This window comes from Epinephelus fuscoguttatus, linkage group LG24, assembly GCF_011397635.1.
Source record: "Epinephelus fuscoguttatus linkage group LG24, E.fuscoguttatus.final_Chr_v1".
Classification (NCBI taxonomy): domain Eukaryota; kingdom Metazoa; phylum Chordata; class Actinopteri; order Perciformes; family Serranidae; genus Epinephelus; species Epinephelus fuscoguttatus.
This window is the reverse complement of record NC_064775.1, coordinates 2,601,351-2,622,106: the sequence shown is the minus strand read 5'-3', so window position 1 is coordinate 2,622,106 and position 20,756 is coordinate 2,601,351. Positions and strand designations below refer to the sequence as shown.

Below are 20,756 nucleotides of genomic sequence, written 5' to 3'. Positions count from 1 at the left end.
CCCCACAGAGAAACACAAACTGACAATGAGGTACAAAATGACCACAAGGACACACTAAATGACCACAAGGAGACACAAAATGACCACAAAGAGACACAAAATGACCACAAGGACACACTAAATGACCACAAGGAGACACAAAATGACCAAAAAGAGATCCAAAATGACCACAAAGAGACACAAAATGACCACGAGGAGACAAAATGGTCCCAGAGACCCAAAAATGACCAGAAGGAGACACAAAATGACCAAAAAGAGACCTAAAATGACCACAAGGAGACACTAAATGACCACAAGGACACACTAAATGACCCCAAAGAGAAACACAAACTGACAATGAGGTGCAAAATGACTCCAAGGAGACATAAAATGACCACAAAGAGACAAAATGGTCCCACAGACCCAACAATGACCACAAGGAGACAGAGTGGTCCCAGAGACCCAAAAATGACCACAAAGACACACAAACTGACGACAAGAAGATAAAAAATGACCCCAATGAGACCCAAAATGACCCCAAGGAGACAAAATGGCCCCAGAGACCCAAAAAGTACCACAAAGACACACAAACTGACAACAACTAGATCCAAAACAGACAAAACTGTTTTCTCACTTGAGCTCCAGAGAATCACACCTGGACATTGTCCCCAGTTTGTCTTTTACACTTGTAGCCCACAACAAGAGACTGTCTGTGTTAGGAGCGTTCTCACCTACTGAAAATACTCCTGACAGATGTTTGGGTTTGGTGACGTTTTGACATTTCACTGCAGAGATTTGGGAAAAACAAACTGAGGCGGAGAGTCAAATTTTATGACTGACAGTCATGATGGACAAAAATATGAGAATAAGGCTCAGATTTATTCAACTGGTCTGGAAATGTAGACAAAGCTTTATGTGACTGGAGGTTTAAATAAGAAAAAAGACAACAAAACAAATACTCCAATATCAAGAAGAGGAACATAGTGAGATGGGAAAATGATGCAAGAAATTATAGATGAAAACTGAATCAACCCTTTGTAACCTGGAGCGACGTCACTTTTCTTGAGCTGCTTTCAGACTGCTTTGAGACTTTCTATCTCAAGAACAAAGTAAACATTTAGCAAAAAAGTCACAATAAAGTCATTAAGAGCTCATACTACAACTTTTTCTTGTAATATATGAATTTTTCCTCTGAATAATGACCTTTAAAATGTTGTTTTTACACAAATTTTCACGTCAATATACATTAAATATCTGGTTCTTCCTCTTAATGCAGGACCATTTTCCTTGAAGTCAGAACAATGTCGCCCTCTGGTGGTCAACATGAGAACTGAACGTAAAGCATTGTTCAGAGTTTTTTCTCCTCAAACAGCTTCTTCCAGGCTGGCATAATGTGTTCGTAAATTCTCTCGATCTGTAACACACAAACACAAACACACGTCAGGTGGTCAACACACGTTTAAACAAACAATGTCCTGCAGGAGTGAAAGTCTCTGCGTTTCACGGGGTTAAGATTCACGAAAAGTTTTCTTCATCGTTCCAACTTCCAACCTCCACAGACACACACAGGTTTAACCAGCCTGCTTATTCATTCAGTTATAGATGAATTCATTGTGTCATAGATCATATTAACAGACTGGAGTTTTTGAGAGATAAAAAGTTTTTGCGTCTAAATGTTGGTCATTTTGCTTTAAATCCTCGGTCAACATTTTAATACGATGATTAAGATGAGCGAGTACACCATTATCTGTATCTGTTCAACCAACTAAATTAACTGTATGCATATCTGTAATCGGAAGGGGCGGGGCTGGAACAGTAAGTGGGCCGTATTTAAACTGAAAGTTGATGTTTTAAGCTTGAAATTGACATGAGTTGGGTCAACATTTTTTGGACATTTAATCAACTATTTTTGACATTTTATTAACTTTTTTTCCCTAAGCTTTTAATAATATTTTCAGACACTTTATCAACTATTTTTGGACATTTATTACCATTTTTTGGGATATTTTATGAACATTTTTTAGACATTTCATTAACATTTTATCGGATATTTGATGGACTTTTTTTCAACCTTTTAATAACTATTAATATATAACTATATATAATAACTATTTTTGGACATTTTATGAATATTTTTTTCTGACCTTTTAATTATATTTTATGGGCATTTTATCAACATCTTTTGGACATTTTGTTAATCTTTTTTTAAGCTTTTAATAATATTTTCAGACATCTTATTAACATTTTATTGGACATTTTATTGACTTTTAACCTTTTAATAATATGTCAATATGTCAACTGTTTTTCAGACATTTCATTCTTTTTTTTTTTTTTTTTTTTACAATTTATTGATATTTTTTGGACATTTTATTCACTTTTTTTCTAAGCTTTTAATAATTTTTTCAGACATTTTATTAACATTTTATTAACTATTTTTGGACATTTTATTATTATTTTTTGAACATTTTATTAATATTTTTTTCTCATATTTTAATCATATTTTTTGGACATTTTATCAACATTGTTTTGGGCAAATTTCAATATGACAACTTTGACCATTCCATTAGTTTTTAATTGTCTCTTTGGGATGACAGACACTTTTAGTAGCGTGGATCTTTAAGTGTTCATATATATATTAAGTTATATAAAAACTGTTTTTTCTTGCAGCTCAGAACAGACAGCACAAATTATTAGTTTATCAAAAGTATATCATTTCAACATAAACAACCGTCATCATCCTCCGTCCACTGACCTGTTCAGACTTCTTGACTCCGTATCTGAAAAGTGTCGCCTGGTGCTCGCTGTTATGAAACAGGATATCGAACGTCACCTCGCGCCCCATCATGTCGTCAATGGCCGGCTTCACCACCGTGTGAAAGTCCCGGGCCGAGAACAAGTCGTCCAGCATGTTGCTGACCTGCGGCGTGTTGAAGGCAGATTCATCAGGACCACAAAGACTTTGACATTATGACAGTAATACATGATATTAGAGCCGATTATTATTCGTCGTCTATGAGTAAGTTGACCTTGTATTTTTTCCCCAGCAGCTCCAGTGGATCCAGTTTGACCTCTGACCTCAGAGCACGGCCAAAGAGTGGCAGCTTGGAGTCTGAATCTGACCAAAAAAATTAAGAAATTGCATTCAGGAGAATGAGACAGATACATGGTTCAAATTAACCTTGACTTTTAATCACCAAAATTTAATCAGCAAATTGTTGAGTAAAATCAGTCCAGCAGGAAAACACCAACCTCGAGATGTCAGGTGGGCGACGTAAGGAACTCCATCCCTCTCTCCGTAGTACACTGCAAAATGAGAGAAGTATTTGTTCCTGCGATACTCCACGATGTCCCCCGGGAACAACTGGGGGTTGGAATGTTTCTGCGGAGACAACAAAATGATTATCAATTTAATAATACCACAGAAAGAGTCAAGTTCCTCTCACAGTTTACATCATGTCACGTCTGATTTCAAGGCCTTATTGCAATATGGTGTCCATGAGAATGAGAGGGACGCAAGGTGACAGTAACCTTGACCTTTGATAACCAAAATCTGATCAGTTCATCACTGACTTCAAGTGGATTTTGTGCCAAATTTGATAAAATTCTTTCAAGACCTTCTCAAGTTATCACTCTCACGAGGATGAGACAGACATAAGGTCACAGTAACCTTGACCTGTGACCACCAAAATCTAATAAAGTCATGGTTCAGTCCAAGTGAACATTTGTGCCAAATTTGAGGAACTCTCCTCAAGGCCCTCTTGAGATATCTGTAGAACACCTTGAGGGAGGTTCCTCAAATTTGACACAAACGTCCACTTGTACTTAACGATGATCTGATTATTAAATTCAGTGGTCAATGGTCACTGTGACCCCGTCAGTTGCATTCTCATGATTTGATATCTCCAAATCACCTTCAAGAATTTTTTTTTTTTTTATTTGGCAAAAATACCCCCTTTGAGTCAAAGGTCAAGATCACTGTGACCTTGTGTCCATCTCCTTCTTGTAAACGCTGTATCTCAAGAACACCTTTGGGAATGTCTTTAAATTTGACACAAACATCCACTTGGACTCAGTGATTACTGATTACATTTTGTGGTCAAAGGTCACTGTGACCTTGCATCCATCTCATTCTCAGGAGTGCCATATCCAAATAAAACCTTAAGTGAGTGTGAACATGATATCTCAAGAACACCTTCGGGAATGTCTACAAATTTGGCACAAACATCCACTTAGACTCAGTGATTACTGATTACATTTTTGTGGTCAAAGGTCACTGTGACCTTGCATCCATCTCATTCTCAAGAGTGCCATACCCAAATAAAACCTTAAGTGAATGTGAATGTGATATCTCAAGAATACCTTCGGGAATGTCTACAAATTCGGCACAAACATCCACTTGGACTCAGTGATTACTGATTACATTTTGTGGTCAAAGGTCACTGTGACCTTGCATCCATTTCATTCTCAGGAGTGCCATATCCAAATAAAACCTTAAGTGAGTGTGAACGTAATATCTAAAGAATGCCTCGAGGGAATTTCTTCAAATTTGGCACAAACTTCCACTTCCTCATATGAATTTGGTGGTGAAAGTTCAAAGACACTGTGAACCTGTCTGTTGCATTCTCGTGAACGCTGTACCTCAAAATCAGCTTGAAGGAATTTCTTCAAATTTGGCACAAATGTCCACCTGGACTCATAGGTCAGGGTAAGTGACGCCTCAAAAACATGTTTTCGGCCATAACTCAAGAATTCCTACATTAATTATGACAAAACTTCACACAAATGTCTAACAGGATGAAATAATGAAGTGATGACATTTTATATCCAAAAGGTCAGAGGTCAGCTTCACTGTCACATCATCATGTTCAGCATAGAACACTTTTCTGTCCATTATTCAACGTCATCTCAGAACTGTAAGAGGAACTTGACGGGGTCGTGCAGGCGTACAACCATAAAACCACGAAGAAAGCTGTTACAATTTTAAACTTGATGTTTCCAAGCATTAAAATCTAAATGTTAATCAATGATTTTTGATAAAAATACTTTTTTGTTTACAGCGTTTGAACGACCCTTTTGGTGCTCTCTAAGAGTTAAAAATACAACACAAGTCTGCGATTTATCACATCTCCACAGAACAAACTTTGTTCTTATTATCTGCACTTACGTCGTTGACAAAACTCTAAATTAAATTAACTTTTTATGAAGAAGAAATCATATTTCATACCGTACTCACCAGGCCCATGGGTTTAGGTATTTACTGCAGCTTTCTTCAGTCGCTTCTGAAATTAAATCCACAACACACACACACACAGGAACTCTTATCTGCTTTACATATGGCTGCACTGATGTGACACTTAAAAGATCACTAGTCTGTCACGGTCACAGTCCACTGACCTCACTCCCATCACCCTTCATCACACCTACGCATCATCACAATCTGTTTTGGCTTCATTCTGTGGTGTCTTAGCTTCACTTCAGGTGTCTCTTTGAAGGTCGGGGTGATTTTTGTGGGGACATTCTGCAATTTTTTTTTACATCAGGGACCACCATGAGTCCCGCAGTGTCGTCGTCCCTCCACCTCTGGGTGTGTGCAGCAGGTGTTTCCTAAACAGAGAACATGAAAAGAGGAAGTAGCTTCAACGCAGCGTTAATCAGACGTGTTTTATTAGAGATGTGAAGGCACTGTGAGCAACACACCCGCCAGCCTCACTGTGGAGACACGTTTGTGTTTCTGTCTTTGCAGGTTCCACCAAGAAAATACAAAGAGTGAGCTTCAGAGTCCTTAAACTTTGTACAAAGCCAGGCTAGCTGTTTCCCCCCTGCTCCCAGCCTTTATGCTAAGCTAGGCTAATCCTAAATGGACAGAGGCCGAGAATGGCTGTGGTTGCAATCATTTTTAATGCCATAGAAGCAAATAAGAAACATCAATACTTGAATCTGGACGGCCAATGAATACTAACTTTTTGACATTTAAAACCACTACATTCGTCACAATAAAAGAAATTACTTTAAAAACCATGTATCTCTCTTTGTTTTGAATTCACCTTTGAAATTATCAAATTAAATTTCTTGATTTGAAATTTCAAAAACTAAATTCAATTTATGTTTCAATGTCTGCAAATTCCGATCCAAAAATTTAAGTTTCGTGATTTAAAAAAATAATAGATTCAGATAGATTCATTTCTAAAATTGAATTTTCATTTCAGAATTTAAAAAATTAGAACAGAAAAGTAGATTTAGGTTGCTCAAAATTTCATCGGACAAATTCAAATCTTAAAATTTAGGTTTCAGAATTTTTTAAAAAACTTGATTCCGACTGCTCAGTTTCGATAATTTAAAAAAAAAAAAAAAGAAAAAGAAAAATAGAAAAAGACGAAAAAAAGAAAAAAGATTCAGATAGCTCAAATTCGATTGAGCTTCAAAAAAAGTTTCATTTCGGAATTCAAAAAATTTAAAAAATAAAAGTAGATTTAGGCTGCTCAAAAAAAAAAAAAAAGGTTATTCAAATTTCATCAGACAAATTCAAATCTTAAAATGTAGGTTTCAGAATTTGTTTTTAAAAAAAGTTGATTCCGACTGCTCAGTTTTGATTAGTTTTTTTTTTTTTAAATAGAAAAAGACGAAAAAGAAAAAAGATTCAGATTGCTCAAAAAAAATGGTCAAATTCACATCCAAAAATTTCAGAATTCAAAAAATTAAAATAAAAATAAATAAAGTAGATTGAGGTTGCTCAAATTCAATTGGTCAAATTTAGACTACCAAAATTAATGAAAACAAAAACAAACAAAAAAAACCCAACAAAAAACAGAATTTTAAAATCTGAATATTCAAGTTGAAAATTCGATTAGAACCTCAGTCAATTTTGATTGTGCGAAACATTAAGGCTTGATTGCCAAACATGTCTTGGAATATTTTCAACTTTTTTAGACCTGAATCTATATTTATTTTCCATTTTACTTTGTTTTAAATTAAGAGACGTTCATTTCTGGATATGAATTTGTAAACATTGAAAATAAATAAAATTCAGCTTTTGAAATGGCAAATCGAGAAATGTCATATTTTAGTTTTAAAAGATGAAATCACCACAAATAAATTGAGACGCATGGTTTTGAGGTAAAATACTTCAACGCTATACTTCAATATTCAGTGGCTGTTCAAATTCAAATATTCACGTCTCCTATTTGCTTCCATACAGGCTCCTTTTCTTGTGATAACTGGTTAATTATTCACATTCTATGCCTGTGAATATAAATAAAAAGTGGAACGACCTCCTGTTATCTCCAGAAAACAGTAATTAAGTTGTGATATTCAAAGCTTTTCACATTTAGATTTCAAAATGAGTGACAGCTACTTTATTAGGGACACCATGCTGGTACCAGGTGGGACGCCCTTTTTAATTCTTGGTGTCATAGATTCAACAAGATTTTGGTCCATACTGACATGATGACATCACACAGTTGATCCATGATGAGAATCTCCCATTCCACCCCAGGTGTAACTAATAAAGTGTCCGGTGAGTGTAAACTAGTAATTAAGACCTTTTTTTAAATTCAGAGAGGCTGATTTTCACTAAATCTGGGCTGAAACAAGCGACAGCATCGTCTGAGTTACTGAGAGAAAAGATCAGACGCATTGTCAGGATTCAAAGTCTTTAAATTCCAGGATATTTCAGGCTACACATAAAAAAAAAATGTGGTGCCAAGACCAACAAAATAAAGGCATGAAATTCTTCCAGAACAGCAGCATCTGTTTGATTCTGACTCGTTTAGACAGCGGGGCTCCTGAGCACCTCCATTGTATGATCTCTCATCGTCCAGCCTGAAACGTCCTTAACTAACGTCATGGTTAACTTCATTTTGAACAGGTAGGAATTACGAGTTACTAAGTCGCTCGGACATTGTTTGCCACACATACTCACACTTGTTATTAAACTAACTGACTTTCGGTTTTTGGGAGACGGAAAACGCTCTCCTGGGATCTGACATACAGGTGAGGCCATGTTGGCTGGTGGGAACATTTCTAATGATGTAGCTGAAGCTGCGCAGGAACCCCGCTGATAAACTGAGCCCGATCATTTCCTGGATTAAATTACAAAATCAACTTAAAGCTTGTGAGATAATGATCCGCCCTGCTAGTATGAAAGAAAAACAATCCAGCCACATTTAGAAAATATAGATCATCTGTCGAGGAGAAAAATAAACGTTTGGATTCAGCAGATTCAGATCGGCTTCATGATACACAGTTAGAAAACGTCACATTCTGACAGACCAGACGTCTGTGGACTGCATTTATTGAAGGAAGGAGGGACCACACCTCCTCTGATTCAACGCGTGTGTGTGATGTGAGTGTGTACACACCACACACACACACATATTAATGCCCCATTATAAAGTCAGTGCAGCGGTGAAGTCGTTCAGTCTGTTAAAGGCACCTGAGTTTAGCTCCAACCTGAGCTGGAGGTTCACCAGTGTATACAACACACACACACACACACACACACACACACACACACACACAAACACACACACACAAACACACACTTACACACACTTACACAGACTCACACACACACACAGTATCTAAGTGTGTCCCTGACTTGGGCTCTCCTGAGTGTCTCTGCCCCAGCTGAGGCCGTTAATGGGCGCGTGTTTGTCCCAGCTGTCCGTGTTGTGCCCGTGTTTCCTCTGGTGGCGCTTGTAGTTGTCCCAGTGGCCCGTGGTGTAGTTGCACTCGGCGCAGGCGTACGGCTTCTCGCCCGTGTGCCGCAGCATGTGCCTCTTCAGGTTCATGCTCTGGTTGCAGGAGTAGCCGCAGACGCCGCAGTGAAACGGCTTGGCGCCCGAGTGGATGCGCTCGTGCCGCCGCAGGTTGGCCAGGTTGCCACAGGCGTAGCTGCACGACGGGCACTGGTAGGGCTTCTCGCCCGTGTGCACGCGCAGGTGGCGCTTGAGGTTGTCGAGGTGCGAGGAGGTGTAGGGGCAGTGTGGGCAGTGGTGGGGTTTCTCCTCAGAGTGGGTGTGAGCGTGGCGGGCCAAATGGTTGGGGTAGTGGGACAGGAAGGGGCAGTGAGGGCAGTGGTACAGCTTGGTGCCACGCTGACCCCGCCGGGATCCCCGAGGCCCGGATTCATCTTTGGAGAGCAGGTCCAACGAGCAGCGACGACACACCTGAATATGAACACAGAGGACATGGTCAGAGGTGCTGCTGAGGACGGAGGAAACACGTCGTCCTCACTTTGACAGCAGACGACAGAAGAGTTGATGAAAATGTGCGAACACTCGTCTACGTGACGAGTTAAGGTATGAATAATTAACACAGCCTTTATTGATACTGGAACTAACATATGTAGCTAGCGTAGCTTAGCTAGTGTTAACATGTTATCAGACAGGATGCTGTATATTATTACCATACATTGGGAAAAAACGCCACTTTGGGAAAGTGGAAGTCTGTGGTCGTCTCATAGAATAGTAACTATTAAAAACAAACACATTGTACAAAGTAGATGTTTGTGCCAAATTTTAAAAAATTCTCTCCAGGTCTTCTTGAGATATGGCGTTCAAGTGAATGAGACAGTCACAAGGTCACAGTGACATGTGACCACCGATTTCTAATCAGTTCAGCGTGAAGTCCAAGTGAATGTTTGTGCCAAATTTTTAAAAAGTTCCCTCAAGGTGTTCTTGAGATATCGGGCTTACAATAATGAAACAGACAAGGTCACAGTGGACTTTGACCTACGACCACCAAAATCTATTTAGTCTACAATTGATTCCAGGTGGACATTTGTGCCAAATTTGAAGAAATTCCCTAAAGGTGTTCTTGAGAAATCACTTTCACGAATATAAAGACAGAAAAGGTCACAATGGATTTGATGTTTCACCTATGACCACCAAAATCTAATTAGTTCACAGTTGATTCCAAGTGGACATTTGTGCCAAATGTTAACAGTAAGCTTGACTTTTAAGCCCCAAAATCTAATTAGCTAATTGTTGAGCCCAAGTGGACAAAGATATTCCCTCAAGGTGTTGTGAAGACATCGTTCTCCCCAGAATGAGACAGACAAGGTCACAATGACCTTGACCTATGATCTATGGCCACAAAATCGAAGCAGTTCATAGTTTAATCCAAACGGACGTTTATGCCAAATTTTAAGAAATTGCCTCAAGGTGTTCTTCAGATATCACATTCACGAAAATAAGACGGACACATGATCACAGTAACTTAGACTTTTAATGACCAAAATCTAATTGTTGAGTCCAAGTGGACGTTTGTGCCACATTTGAAGAAATCCCCTCACCGTGTTCTTAAGATATCGCATTTACAATAATGAGACAAATGTGAAGTCACAGTGACCGCTGACCACCTAATTCTAGTCAGGCTAGTCATCCTTGACTGAAAGGAGATGTTTGTGCCAAATTCAGAGATCTTGACCTTTGATCTATGGTCACAAAAATCTAAGCAATTCAAAGTTTAGTCCAAATGGACATTCATGTCAAATTTAAGAAATTCTCTCCAGGTGTTCTTGATATATCATGTTCAAGACAATGACACGTGTCCTTGAGATATCACATTTAAAAAAATGAGACAAATGTGAAGTCACAGTGACCGCTGACCAACAAATTCTAGTCAGTCTCATCAACCTTGACTCAAAGGAGACGTTTGTGCTGAATTCGGAGACATTCTCTGCAGGTGTTCTTGATATATCATGTTCAAGAGAATGAGACAGTGACATTTGAACACCAATTTCTAGTCAGTCAATCATTGAGTCCAAGTGAACGCTCGTGCCAAATATAGAAAAATTCCCACAACGCTTTCACAAAAATGAGATAGACGAGGTTACAGTGACCTTTGACCACCAAATTACGGTCATCCTCGTTATCCTTGTCTCAGGAGAAGGAGATATTAGTGCCAAATTTAGAGATTGTTCTCCCCAGAATGTGACAGACAAGGTCACAATGACCTTGACCTTTGATCTATGGTCACAAAAATCTAAGCAATTTGTGCCAAATATGGAAAAATTCCCTCAATGTGTTCTTGAAATATCGCTTTCACAAAAAAGAGATAGACAAGGTTACAGTAACCTTTGACCACCAAATTCTGGTCACCCTAGTTATCCTTGACTCAAAGTAGACGTTTGTGCCAAATCTGAAGAAAATTCCCTCAGGGTGTTCTTGCAACGACGGATATAAATTAACTTAATTCTGCTGCAGTGAAGAAGCTGTGCATCTCCCTGTCAAATAGACAAATCGAATAAGTATTTTCTGGAAGCGCACCTGTCCTCCATCGCCCTCCACCTCCCCCTCGGCCTTGTCCCCCTCCAGGTCGGCCTCCTCCAGAGTGAGGCCACACATCCGGCAGCACAGGGGGAAGAGCAGGACAGGGAGCGGGGCGGAGGGAGAGCCGAGGCCCCCCAACGTCTGGAGGTAACCTGAGTTCTGGGACACTCGCAGGGTCAGGTCTGATACGACTGTGGGAACAAGATCAAGAGAGAACATATTCTTTCATTTGAAAACATGAGAAAACCTCCCTCAGAAAAGAAAAGAGTCACACTGTAGTGTTTACTGATAATAAGAAACTAATCCTCCAGCTTCAGCTCAAACTTCCTCATTCTACTTCTTCTTCTATACTCGTCTTTAAATATAAAAATCCCTCCTGGTTCTCATTTCCTGCGATGCTCTGACTTCCTCACTGGCACCTTCATCAGTCTGAGTTTCAGAGTTTGACTTGTTTCTCAGGTACTCGGGATGATTATCAGCTTTACACACATAAGAATGTTGTGAAGCAGCTGAACTCAGCAGTGGTAAGTTTCAGGGCGACAGGCACTCAACCATGGCGATCTTCTCTTCCTCATTTTTAAACCCGTTCAGTTTCGACTCGCTGGTTCCTCTTTTCTGATCACTGCTTCCAACATTAGGATTTTCCCCTGCAGGCTAAAAATAAAAACTAGAATTACCGCCACGTGGTCGAGTTCTCTTTCAGTGAAAACATGGACGTGCCACACACAGGGGATCTATACAAATGTCTCCCCTTCTGTTCCTGAGATATTACATTAAAACATGATGTCACAGTCAAGCTGACCTTTGACCTTTTGACTAAGGCTAGACCAATACATCGGCCGGCCGATATATCGGGCCGATATTTGAGTTTTTTACTTGTATCGGCATCGGCCGATACGCACGTAGGTTCGCGGATTTATTTTTCCCTGGCACTTTTTTTCATTTGAAAGTATGTGGTTAAGTTGAACAAAGCTGTTGAATCCTACTGTGTACAGTAGTTGTTGTTTTATTTATGCTTCAGCTTAAATATTTGTTTATTTTATAAAGACATTACTGGAGGATTTAAGAGCACTGAACTCTTTTTTTTATTTGAATGTATAATAATAATAATAATAATAATAATAATAATATTCTACCTGTTCTACCTCAACTTTCCATCTTGTCTTATTTTTTTACTGTTCAATAAATGTTTCTTATTTTAAACTTGAGACCTGTAATATTTGTTATCATTGTGTCTTTTTTTTTTTATGTAAATTGAGGGAGCAAAAGCAGTATCGGCCCCAAATATCGGCTCAAAAAAACTGACAGTCCATAATCGGTTATCGGCTAAGGGTGATGGAAAAAAATCGGTATCGGCCCTAAAAAATCCATATCGGTCTATCCCTACTTTTGACCTTCATCATTTTATCCTGTCGACTGCTTTGTGTGATTGTTTAACGCAGGCGTTTGTACCTTCTTCACTTTCAGCTTTTTTCCGTCTCCCCCGTCGTTTCTCCTTCTCCCTCCTCTGCGGCCTCTCCTGCGTGTGCATGCGCTGGTGCCTCCGCAGGTTGCCGAGCGAGCTGCAGGCGTAGCTGCACTGGACGCAGTGGTACGGCTTCTCCCCGGTGTGGGTGCGGGCGTGGCGCTGCAGGTTGACGAGCTGCGCCGAGGCGTAGGGGCAGACGGGGCAGTGGTACGGCTTCTGGCCGTCGTGGGTCCTCATGTGGCGCTTCAGGTGGTTCGAGTAGCGCGAGGTGAAGGCGCACAGCGAGCAGGAGTACAGTTTGGGAGGGGCGTCGGTGGCTCCGCCTGTCTTGCCTGCGCCTCTCCTCTTCCTGTCCGAGTCGCCGCCGATGGTTCTGTCGGCCTCAATTGAGCCCTCCGCCTGAGAGGAGTCGATCGAGGCTTCCTGCTGGAGGCCTTCCTCACAGGTGAGACAGTAAAGCTCCGCCCCCAGGTCCAAGCCCACACCTGGAACAAAGTAAGTCACATTTATGGGTGTCATTACTTATAATAACCCACCAATGTCCAAAACCTGACAACTCTGAATCCATGTCATGTCACCCAACTCTCCAAGCTTTGTCTGTGACGTTTTTTTTTTGGCCTAACATTACGAGTTAAATCTCAAAATATTTCCATTTTATTTTCGTAGATTATGACTTTATTCTCATGGATTTAGGCCCTGATCACACAGAGAGAGAACTCTAGAGAGAAACAAAGTGAGATGGGCACATCGTTTACCGAGATCTAAACCTGCCCCCAGTGGCGTGTCTCCCAGCAGCTGACCGCACCCTTTACAGGAGAGGAAAGCTGGGAAGGTGGAGTCTGTTGGTGCGGAGGGGTCGTCCTCCACGCTCAGAGAGAACACCGTCATACCTGAGGAAGAACAGAAATCAGTCACATGTGGAGATAGGAGGTGCTCAGACTGCAGCTGTTACTCTCCATTAAAACACGACCTCTGCTTTCCCATCTTGTCTTACACTGAGGCCGACAGACATGTGGAAGACACACACGTTTAATAAAAGCCCTTGCAGAGCAGGTCTGACAGAGGCCCGGGGGAGGACGCGTCCTGTTTGCTCCTCTTTATTTGCTTCTTAACAAGACCAGTCAGGTTTGGCAGGGCTCTACAGTTTGGTTACACCTTTGATTTACAGCCACAACACTGCGCTCACATGGAGTCAGAAAAAACAACTAAGCAACCAGTGAAATCTTGCTGACTACGAGTGGCACCCAGCACCCGATGTCACGTCCTCCAGGCGTGTGTCCTGCCCCCAGAGGAACATTTAATTGAATGATTATACTGAAGTCAGGTGTTGGTCTTCAGTCTTACAGCTGGACTGAAAGGTTTCTTGTCAAAATTTTCAAGTATGTGTTATCTACTCCTTAACATACCACATGATGCGGTGTGTGTGTGTGTGTGTGTATTACTCACCCGACTCTCTGTCCAGCCCCATGATCTCAGAGTCTCCAAACTCCAGCTCTCCGCTCAGCAGGAAGTCGCTCTCCAGAACCAGGCAGCCTGGCTCGCACACCACTGCCCCGTCCTCCGAGTCCACTGAGCACAGACATGAACACGGATTAAGGCCCAATCCCAATACCCCCCCCTTGCCCACTAACCCCTAGCCCTTGTCCTTACCCCTAGCCCTTGGACCTAACCCTCGCCCTCTCCCACTACCCCTTACCGCCTACCCCTTGTCCACCCCCCCTTGGCCCTCAAAATGAAGCAACGAGGGGTAGGGATTGAAATCTTTCCCTAGGAATTGGGACATCACTGCGTCGGTTACGTTCACACATACGTAACTATTTTAAACAGGAAGCTGCGAGCCATCTACATTTCCAACCGGCATCTACAATGGAGTCTCCGGTTGAGTTCATCCTACTGATCGCGTTTGCCGCATTCAAAATGCTTCGTTTGACGAACAACAGACGATGAAATGATACATACGACAGGGGACTTCTGCTAGCTAGCTAGGCAGCGAACCAGCTAACATTACGAGGCAGCATAGTTATACTGGCTGGCGTGTTATCTTAATATGAAAAATCCGACAATTTTGCAGAACAGGGCAGATGACAGACGCCAGATAGTGCGAGCTAGCTAGCTAGCTAGCTAACAAGCAACCTGACAACAGTAACATTAGCTGCGTATGAACTTTTTTCCCTGTCTCTTGCTTGGTGGTAGCCATGGCGACGTCTACCCCTCGCTGGCAAGTCAGCATCTGAAATCCCTCGCTCCAAAGGGCTAGTTTCATACCCACTACCCGTCGTTATGCCCCCTACCCCTACACACAAAAAGGAATTGGGACACCACTACCCCTCGTGGGAACGCGCAAATCTAGGGGTAGGGCCAAGGGGAGGTATTGGGACAGGCCTAACACACTCCCACACACTTCACCAGAGCAGTAAATACAAACATGGAGGAGAGTGTGAGGTTTGGGGGTCAGCTTCACTGAGTCACGTCCTACAACATACAAGTCTGGTTCAAACTGTTCATGTAAGCATCAACTACTATGACCTTTTGTTTGGCTGTGACGAAAAGTTAAACATCCTGGACAGAAGTGAAGAGAAGAAGACGGACACGAGAGTAGAGGAGGCGGAGGAGGAAGCCAGAGAGCAGAGTGAGGAGAAGAGGAGAGGACGACGAGCAGAGGAAATCAGTGAGGATGAGATAAGTGCAGAGGAGGAAGAGTTGGAGGCTGAGAGAGTCAGGAAAAGGAAGAGCGATGAAAGGGAGACAACACAGCGCTGACGATCTGTAATGACTTTTCCCCAGTCCTTTATTTTCAAGTGGAGCATGAAGAGTCCCTAAAGGCAAAAGCTGAGTGACACCTGCTTTGTGCAGAGCCAGGTGATTTTTGGGAAGGGCTGTACTGACACACTCTGAAGACAAAGCAGAGATAAAAACTGATGTGAGAGCGCACATGTTAGAAAAAAAAAGGAAGGGAATGACAGAGAGAGAGAAGTCAAACAGGAAGCGATGGAAGAAAGAGAGGAAGAGGAGCGGAGGGAGGTCAGGCAGGGGCCTGCGAAGAGGAAGTGGAGACAGGAGGCTGAGAGGAGGAAGAGAGGAAGTCCAGCTGAGCCAAAACATTCAGGATGAGATAACACACAAACACATCCACTCAAAGGAAGACACGTCTCTCACAGTGCTCCTCTCTCAGAAACAACAGCAGCTTCTTTACGCAGAAGACAGCTGATCTTGTTTAGCTGCTAACTGCTACCGGCTACTTTTTAAATCTCCTGCAACATATCGGGGTGTCCCTTATCCCGTCCTGCCGACTCCCCCGTTCATACAGACATTGATTTGGCGCTGTGACTCGTCTGACTCCTGTGCTGTGTCCAAGACCGTTTCCCCTGACCCAGACCCTGAGCCCTTAAGGTGCGGACACACCAAACCGACATCAAAGAACTAGCAGCGACGAAAGCCAACTGTTGCGTCGTCTACATTGCCTCACGTCGCCCTGTGTCAGTTGCATTTGAACACACTACACGGACTACATCCGACGGCCAAGTAGCACGTACGTTCTGCGCCTGCATGAAAGAGAGCGGAGTGAGAGAGTGGTACATCCTGTCAGCCGAGGGGTTTCCTATCTGTGCAGCCGAGCACCGCAGCACCTCCACGGACTATTACATCCAGACGGTCCCGGTGTTTCCTCCTGAGGCTCCACTTCACTCAGCTGCCCGATAAACCCGCTGCTTCTTCCCACTTTAACCTGAATAACAAACCAGGGCTCGGTGCTCCGGTTGGATCCAAACGGAGAGCCGGGGCTAGCTCAGAGACTAGCGGAGGCTAACTGGCTGTGCTTCCCTCCGGTCATGCTGTGGCTAACGCTCCGCTAGCCACTCCCAGCTAGCTCCGGTTTGTTATTCAGGTTAAAGTGGGAAGAAGCAGTGGGTCTGTGGGGCAGCTGAGTGAAGTGGAGCCTGAGGAGGAAGCACCGGTTAGCCCCGGTTTCACTACAGGCAGATTCACTCGCTACAGGGGCGAGGAAATAAAACCTGAACAGCCAATCAGAGTGATCTCTCTCACTGACAAGCTCCGCCACTGATTGAACATGCTCCATCGGCCGAAAAGCCGCCGACGCCGAAGTGCCGATGGTGCGGGACACACCGCAAAAACTAGGCCGACAGATGCTCATCGACGGTCTGACTTTGGTCGACAGCCGACCGTCGGCTTGGTGTGTCAGGGCCTTAACGCTGTTTTCACACCGCCGCACCTTAACTTGCCGCAGACGACAATTTCAGTGCAGGTCTTGTTGCGAATCTTCGGTCTGAGCTGGGCTTTATAATGTTTACAATGAATATGCTCTGTTCTGTCAACACTGGATTGTGTTGCTAACATGCTAACTAGCTAGCGAGACTGTCTTCCGGCTTCCGTTTTTGAATGACGATTACAGACGACCGCCGCAGACTGTACCTCAGGGTTCCAACAAATTTTCATGGACAGAATTTCAAACGTTTTCCGTCACTTTTCAAGGACCAATACAGAACAAAATTTCTTGCCGAACTTCTCTAGCTAGATGCTATACACGTAGAGACAGAACGCGGGGAGCGAATGAAGAAACGTACGTGACGGTGAACAAAACGCTGTCAAACATCGACACATATTAGAGCTACTCTACGTCAACAGCTAATTCACGTATTAGCCTATCTATGGAAGATTACAGCAGTAATTTTATAACACGCAACAAAATTCCAAAACTTTTTCAAGGCCTAGAAAGGACGACTGTGATATTTCCAAATGTTTCGTGACCGTGGGAACTCTGCTATTTGCTGGTTGGCTGTTAGCTGCAGTCTTTGCAGTGTGCTCAAGTGCAACTTTTTGGCCGAGACACAGCAACATGAGGCGACATGACAGCGGGCTTTCGTTGCTGCTTGTTCCCTGACGTCAGGTTGGTGTGTCCGGGCCTTAAAGGGGGGTACAGACAGTGAGGAAGGGATCAATCCTGCAGTGTCAATATGTTAAACCAGCTAGGCGACGTTTAATACAGAGCTTGTGTTTGCTCGCAGGGTCCTGTGATCCTCTGCTGACTTTAAACATGTATATCAAAGTAGCTGGGCTGATTTTAACCATTCAAACTGCATTGAAAACGTTCATGTCAGTGACATTTTTCACAGCTGAACTGAGAAGACAACTCTTAGTAATCTCTGACAATGTTGGTTTGTATTAAAAGTCAACACAAGGCTAGACATGGACCCTGGGAGCACACACACCTTCCCTTACTTTACCTTGGCTGCTCTTGAAATAAATATGTATATTAAAGTTTTCCTTGGACACAGACCAACACAGAGCCACTTCCTTAAAGTGTGCTCCAGAGACAGACTCCAGCAGCTGGAGGACAGCACCGTACACTCACGTTTCACCGGCTGGGGGTTGGATTGTTTCCTCCGCGGCATCTTCGCCTCTCGTCGCCTTGGATCCTGCTCTGCTTGTGGGGTGACACCGCTCACACGGCGGGCTCAAGTCCGTCCGTCGGTCCGTCCGTCAGCCAGGCAGCCAGCTAACTGCATGTCATCATCATCATCGCCTCCTTCCTCTTCCTCTTCCTCCGAAGGACAGCAGCAGCAGCGGCGGTGTCATCGCTACCAGCTACTGCCTGAAACGGAGCGACAGCAGCACTTAAAACCCGCTTAACCTTCATTTAAATTAATTAAATCACAAACTAAATCTCACCCTCGAGGCAACGTCATGCTAAATGACATCAAACACACGTCTGTCACTTTAAACTAAACCCCGTGAGTCATTATTTGTTATTGTTCCGCAGTAAATAGACGCAGCCATCTTGTTAGCCACCTAGCTAGGTCACCTACTCAACTTCACCATTCACGATTTAACCGTTAAAACTACAAATTCTGAATTAAAAACACACCTGTAAATATCGCGCCGCTGTTGAACACAACTGTGATGACGTCCCCACAAACACTGCCGTCCACAAAACGTCGCTAACTGGTTCAAAAACGAGTCTTTTGTTGCCAAACGCGTTGCTGACAGAGGTACGCCGGGTCCGGGGTCCGTGTGACGTCAGGGACAGGCGCAGAGGATTGTGGGAGTCGTAGTCCTTATATGACGTCTCATCAATAACAATACACGTCCTGTTAATTTATTGTTCATATAAACTGCTTAATTATCTTAATTTTTATATCTTTATTTAATAAATAGAAATAAAAAAACAAATTAATGAATACAAAAAATAAATTACTAAATTACTAAATTTAAATTATGAAATAAAAATCATTAGAAATTATTGTATGCTAGTAGAACTAAGTACATACACCCAGGTGGTCTACCAAGTACAATTTTGAGGCACCTTACATAGTACTTGAATAAGAAGTATTTAGTTCCTTTTCGTTAAGAAAAAAAAGTACTGTTTACACACTGTAAAAAATAAATAAATAAATTGAAATAAAAATACGCTGTTAAAAGTCCAGCATTAAAAATGTTATTTAAGAAAAATTACGATAACACACTGTAAAAATGAAATAAAATAACATAAAAACAAATAAAATAAATAAAAGGAGTCCTGCATCAAAAATGTTACTTAAGAAAAATAAATAAATAATAAATAAATTAGTATGATCAGGAAAATGTACTTACAGTATGAAAAGTAAAATTACCCAATGCAGAAAAGTGTAAATAATAATAATAATAATAATAATAATAATAATAATAATAAAGGAAATAGGAAAATAACAAAAAAAATCAAAATTCTAAAAAAAAGAAAAAAGAAAAGAAAATGTGTTTAATGTTTATCAGAATAGTTGCCAATTAATGTTTTGTCAATCAGATTAATTGACTAATCATTTCATCTGCTTGTATTTGCAGCAAAACATCAGATCTGATAAACTCTACTTATGTTCTTTTATGCAAAAATCTTCATTTCTAAATCAACCAGTAGCGTAAGCTAGCAGATAAATGTACAGCAGTAAAAAATAAAAATAAAATACAATATCTCTCTCTGAAATGTGGAGTGGAGTAACAGTATAAAGTAGCATGAAAAGAAAATCTGGCTCGTAGTCCATTCATCGGGTCTCATCAGGAACCACACATGTCCCATATTTATTTTATTTATATAACTTGCTCCAGGAAAAATGCCTTTTTTGCAATTCTAATAATATAATCTTTTATTTTCTATCTATTTTTATATAACGTAAAACATATATATATTGCATGTATTACTAAAACATATTTAATAAAAAATATTAAAAATATTGTATAACAGTAGAACTGAGTGCGTTTACCCAAGTACTCTACTCAGTACAATTTTGAGGTACTTTCCTTGAGTACTTATTTTTTGCTACTTTATATAAATTACTCTAAAATTAAAGTCCTGCACTGAAAAGTATACTCAGGAGAATGTTCTTAAAGTCTGAAAAGTAAAAGTGCCCAATACAGGAAATGTTTATCAGAATAGTTTCCATTTCATTTTCTGTCAATAGTCTCATTGACTGATTTATTTTTGGGTAGTTTAATTTATAACAAAACATTAGATTTTATGAACTTGCCTTATGTTTTTATGCAAAACTCTTAATTTGTAAAATAACTAAGAACTTAAACTAACATAAAATGGCATGAAAAGAAAATACTCAAAGTAAAAGTACCTCAAATTTGTACTTCTGTTCAGTACTTGAATAAGTGGACATACGAACACTGTGAATACTTTACTTGTGTATTTTTTCCACGTTATAATAATAACTTGGCCATGTACCTTTTTTCTGTTGTCACATGTGTTCCAATAAAGTTTGAAGGGAAAAAAGACATAGTAGTTTTGTGGCCATTGAGATGCTCACTATAAAGCAATGTTTTTGTTTGTTTGTTTGGTTAGTTATAAAAATCTGCACATTATTCATTAAAGCATTAAATATGATAGTATAGGTAAATATCATAAAACAGAATAGAATCATAATATCATAATACAAGAATATTATGAAAACAGGTCATATTTGAATGATACAAAAATAACAAAAATGTATCATAATATTACAAAAACTTAAAAAAATTCAGTCGTAAACATTTAGAAACTAACA

The 20,756-nt window shown here is 41.1% G+C and overlaps 2 protein-coding genes across 3 annotated transcripts; both read right to left on the bottom strand.

Annotated features, from left to right (window-relative positions):
• Window positions 1-869: 869 nt before the first annotated feature.
• Window positions 870-5,448, bottom strand: plaat1l (phospholipase A and acyltransferase 1-like). 2 transcript variants are annotated; one of them, XM_049569997.1, is made up of 5 exons: window positions 5,204-5,448; window positions 3,229-3,358; window positions 3,006-3,094; window positions 2,732-2,896; window positions 870-1,393 (listed from the first exon to the last, which is right to left on the bottom strand). In XM_049569997.1, exons 1-5 carry the CDS (start codon window positions 5,219-5,221, stop codon window positions 1,328-1,330), a joined length of 468 nt encoding a protein of 155 aa, XP_049425954.1. In that variant the 5' UTR covers window positions 5,222-5,448; the 3' UTR covers window positions 870-1,327. The 2 variants fall into 2 exon arrangements, with proteins under 2 accessions (XP_049425954.1, XP_049425955.1); XM_049569998.1 differs by having other exon boundaries at window positions 5,213-5,440.
• A 1,034-nt stretch (window positions 5,449-6,482) lies between these two features.
• LOC125884827 (zinc finger protein 513-like) lies at window positions 6,483-18,771 on the bottom strand. Its single transcript, XM_049570071.1, has 7 exons — window positions 18,602-18,771; window positions 18,089-18,328; window positions 14,167-14,289; window positions 13,476-13,610; window positions 12,705-13,205; window positions 11,250-11,443; window positions 6,483-9,146 (listed from the first exon to the last, which is right to left on the bottom strand). Exons 2-7 carry the CDS (start codon window positions 18,126-18,128, stop codon window positions 8,559-8,561), a joined length of 1,581 nt encoding a protein of 526 aa, XP_049426028.1. The 5' UTR covers window positions 18,129-18,328; window positions 18,602-18,771; the 3' UTR covers window positions 6,483-8,558.
• Between the last annotated feature and the right edge of the window lie 1,985 nt (window positions 18,772-20,756).

Excerpts from the sequence above, each read along its gene's own strand:
- LOC125884827 (XM_049570071.1), bottom strand. The coding sequence starts at position 18,128 with ATGCCGCGGAGGAAACAATCCAACCCCCAGCCGGTGAAAC. Across the intron at positions 14,290-18,088 it reads CAACCCCCAGCCGGTGAAAC|TGGACTCGGAGGACGGGGCA; the intron begins GTGAGTGTACGG and ends GTCTGTGCTCAG. Across the intron at positions 9,147-11,249 it reads TGGAGGGCGATGGAGGACAG|GTGTGTCGTCGCTGCTCGTT; the intron begins GTGCGCTTCCAG and ends GTTCATATTCAG.
- plaat1l (XM_049569997.1), bottom strand. Across the intron at positions 3,095-3,228 it reads CGCCCACCTGACATCTCGAG|ATTCAGACTCCAAGCTGCCA; the intron begins GTTGGTGTTTTC and ends TTTTTTGGTCAG. Across the intron at positions 1,394-2,731 it reads GAGTCAAGAAGTCTGAACAG|ATCGAGAGAATTTACGAACA; the intron begins GTCAGTGGACGG and ends TGTGTGTTACAG.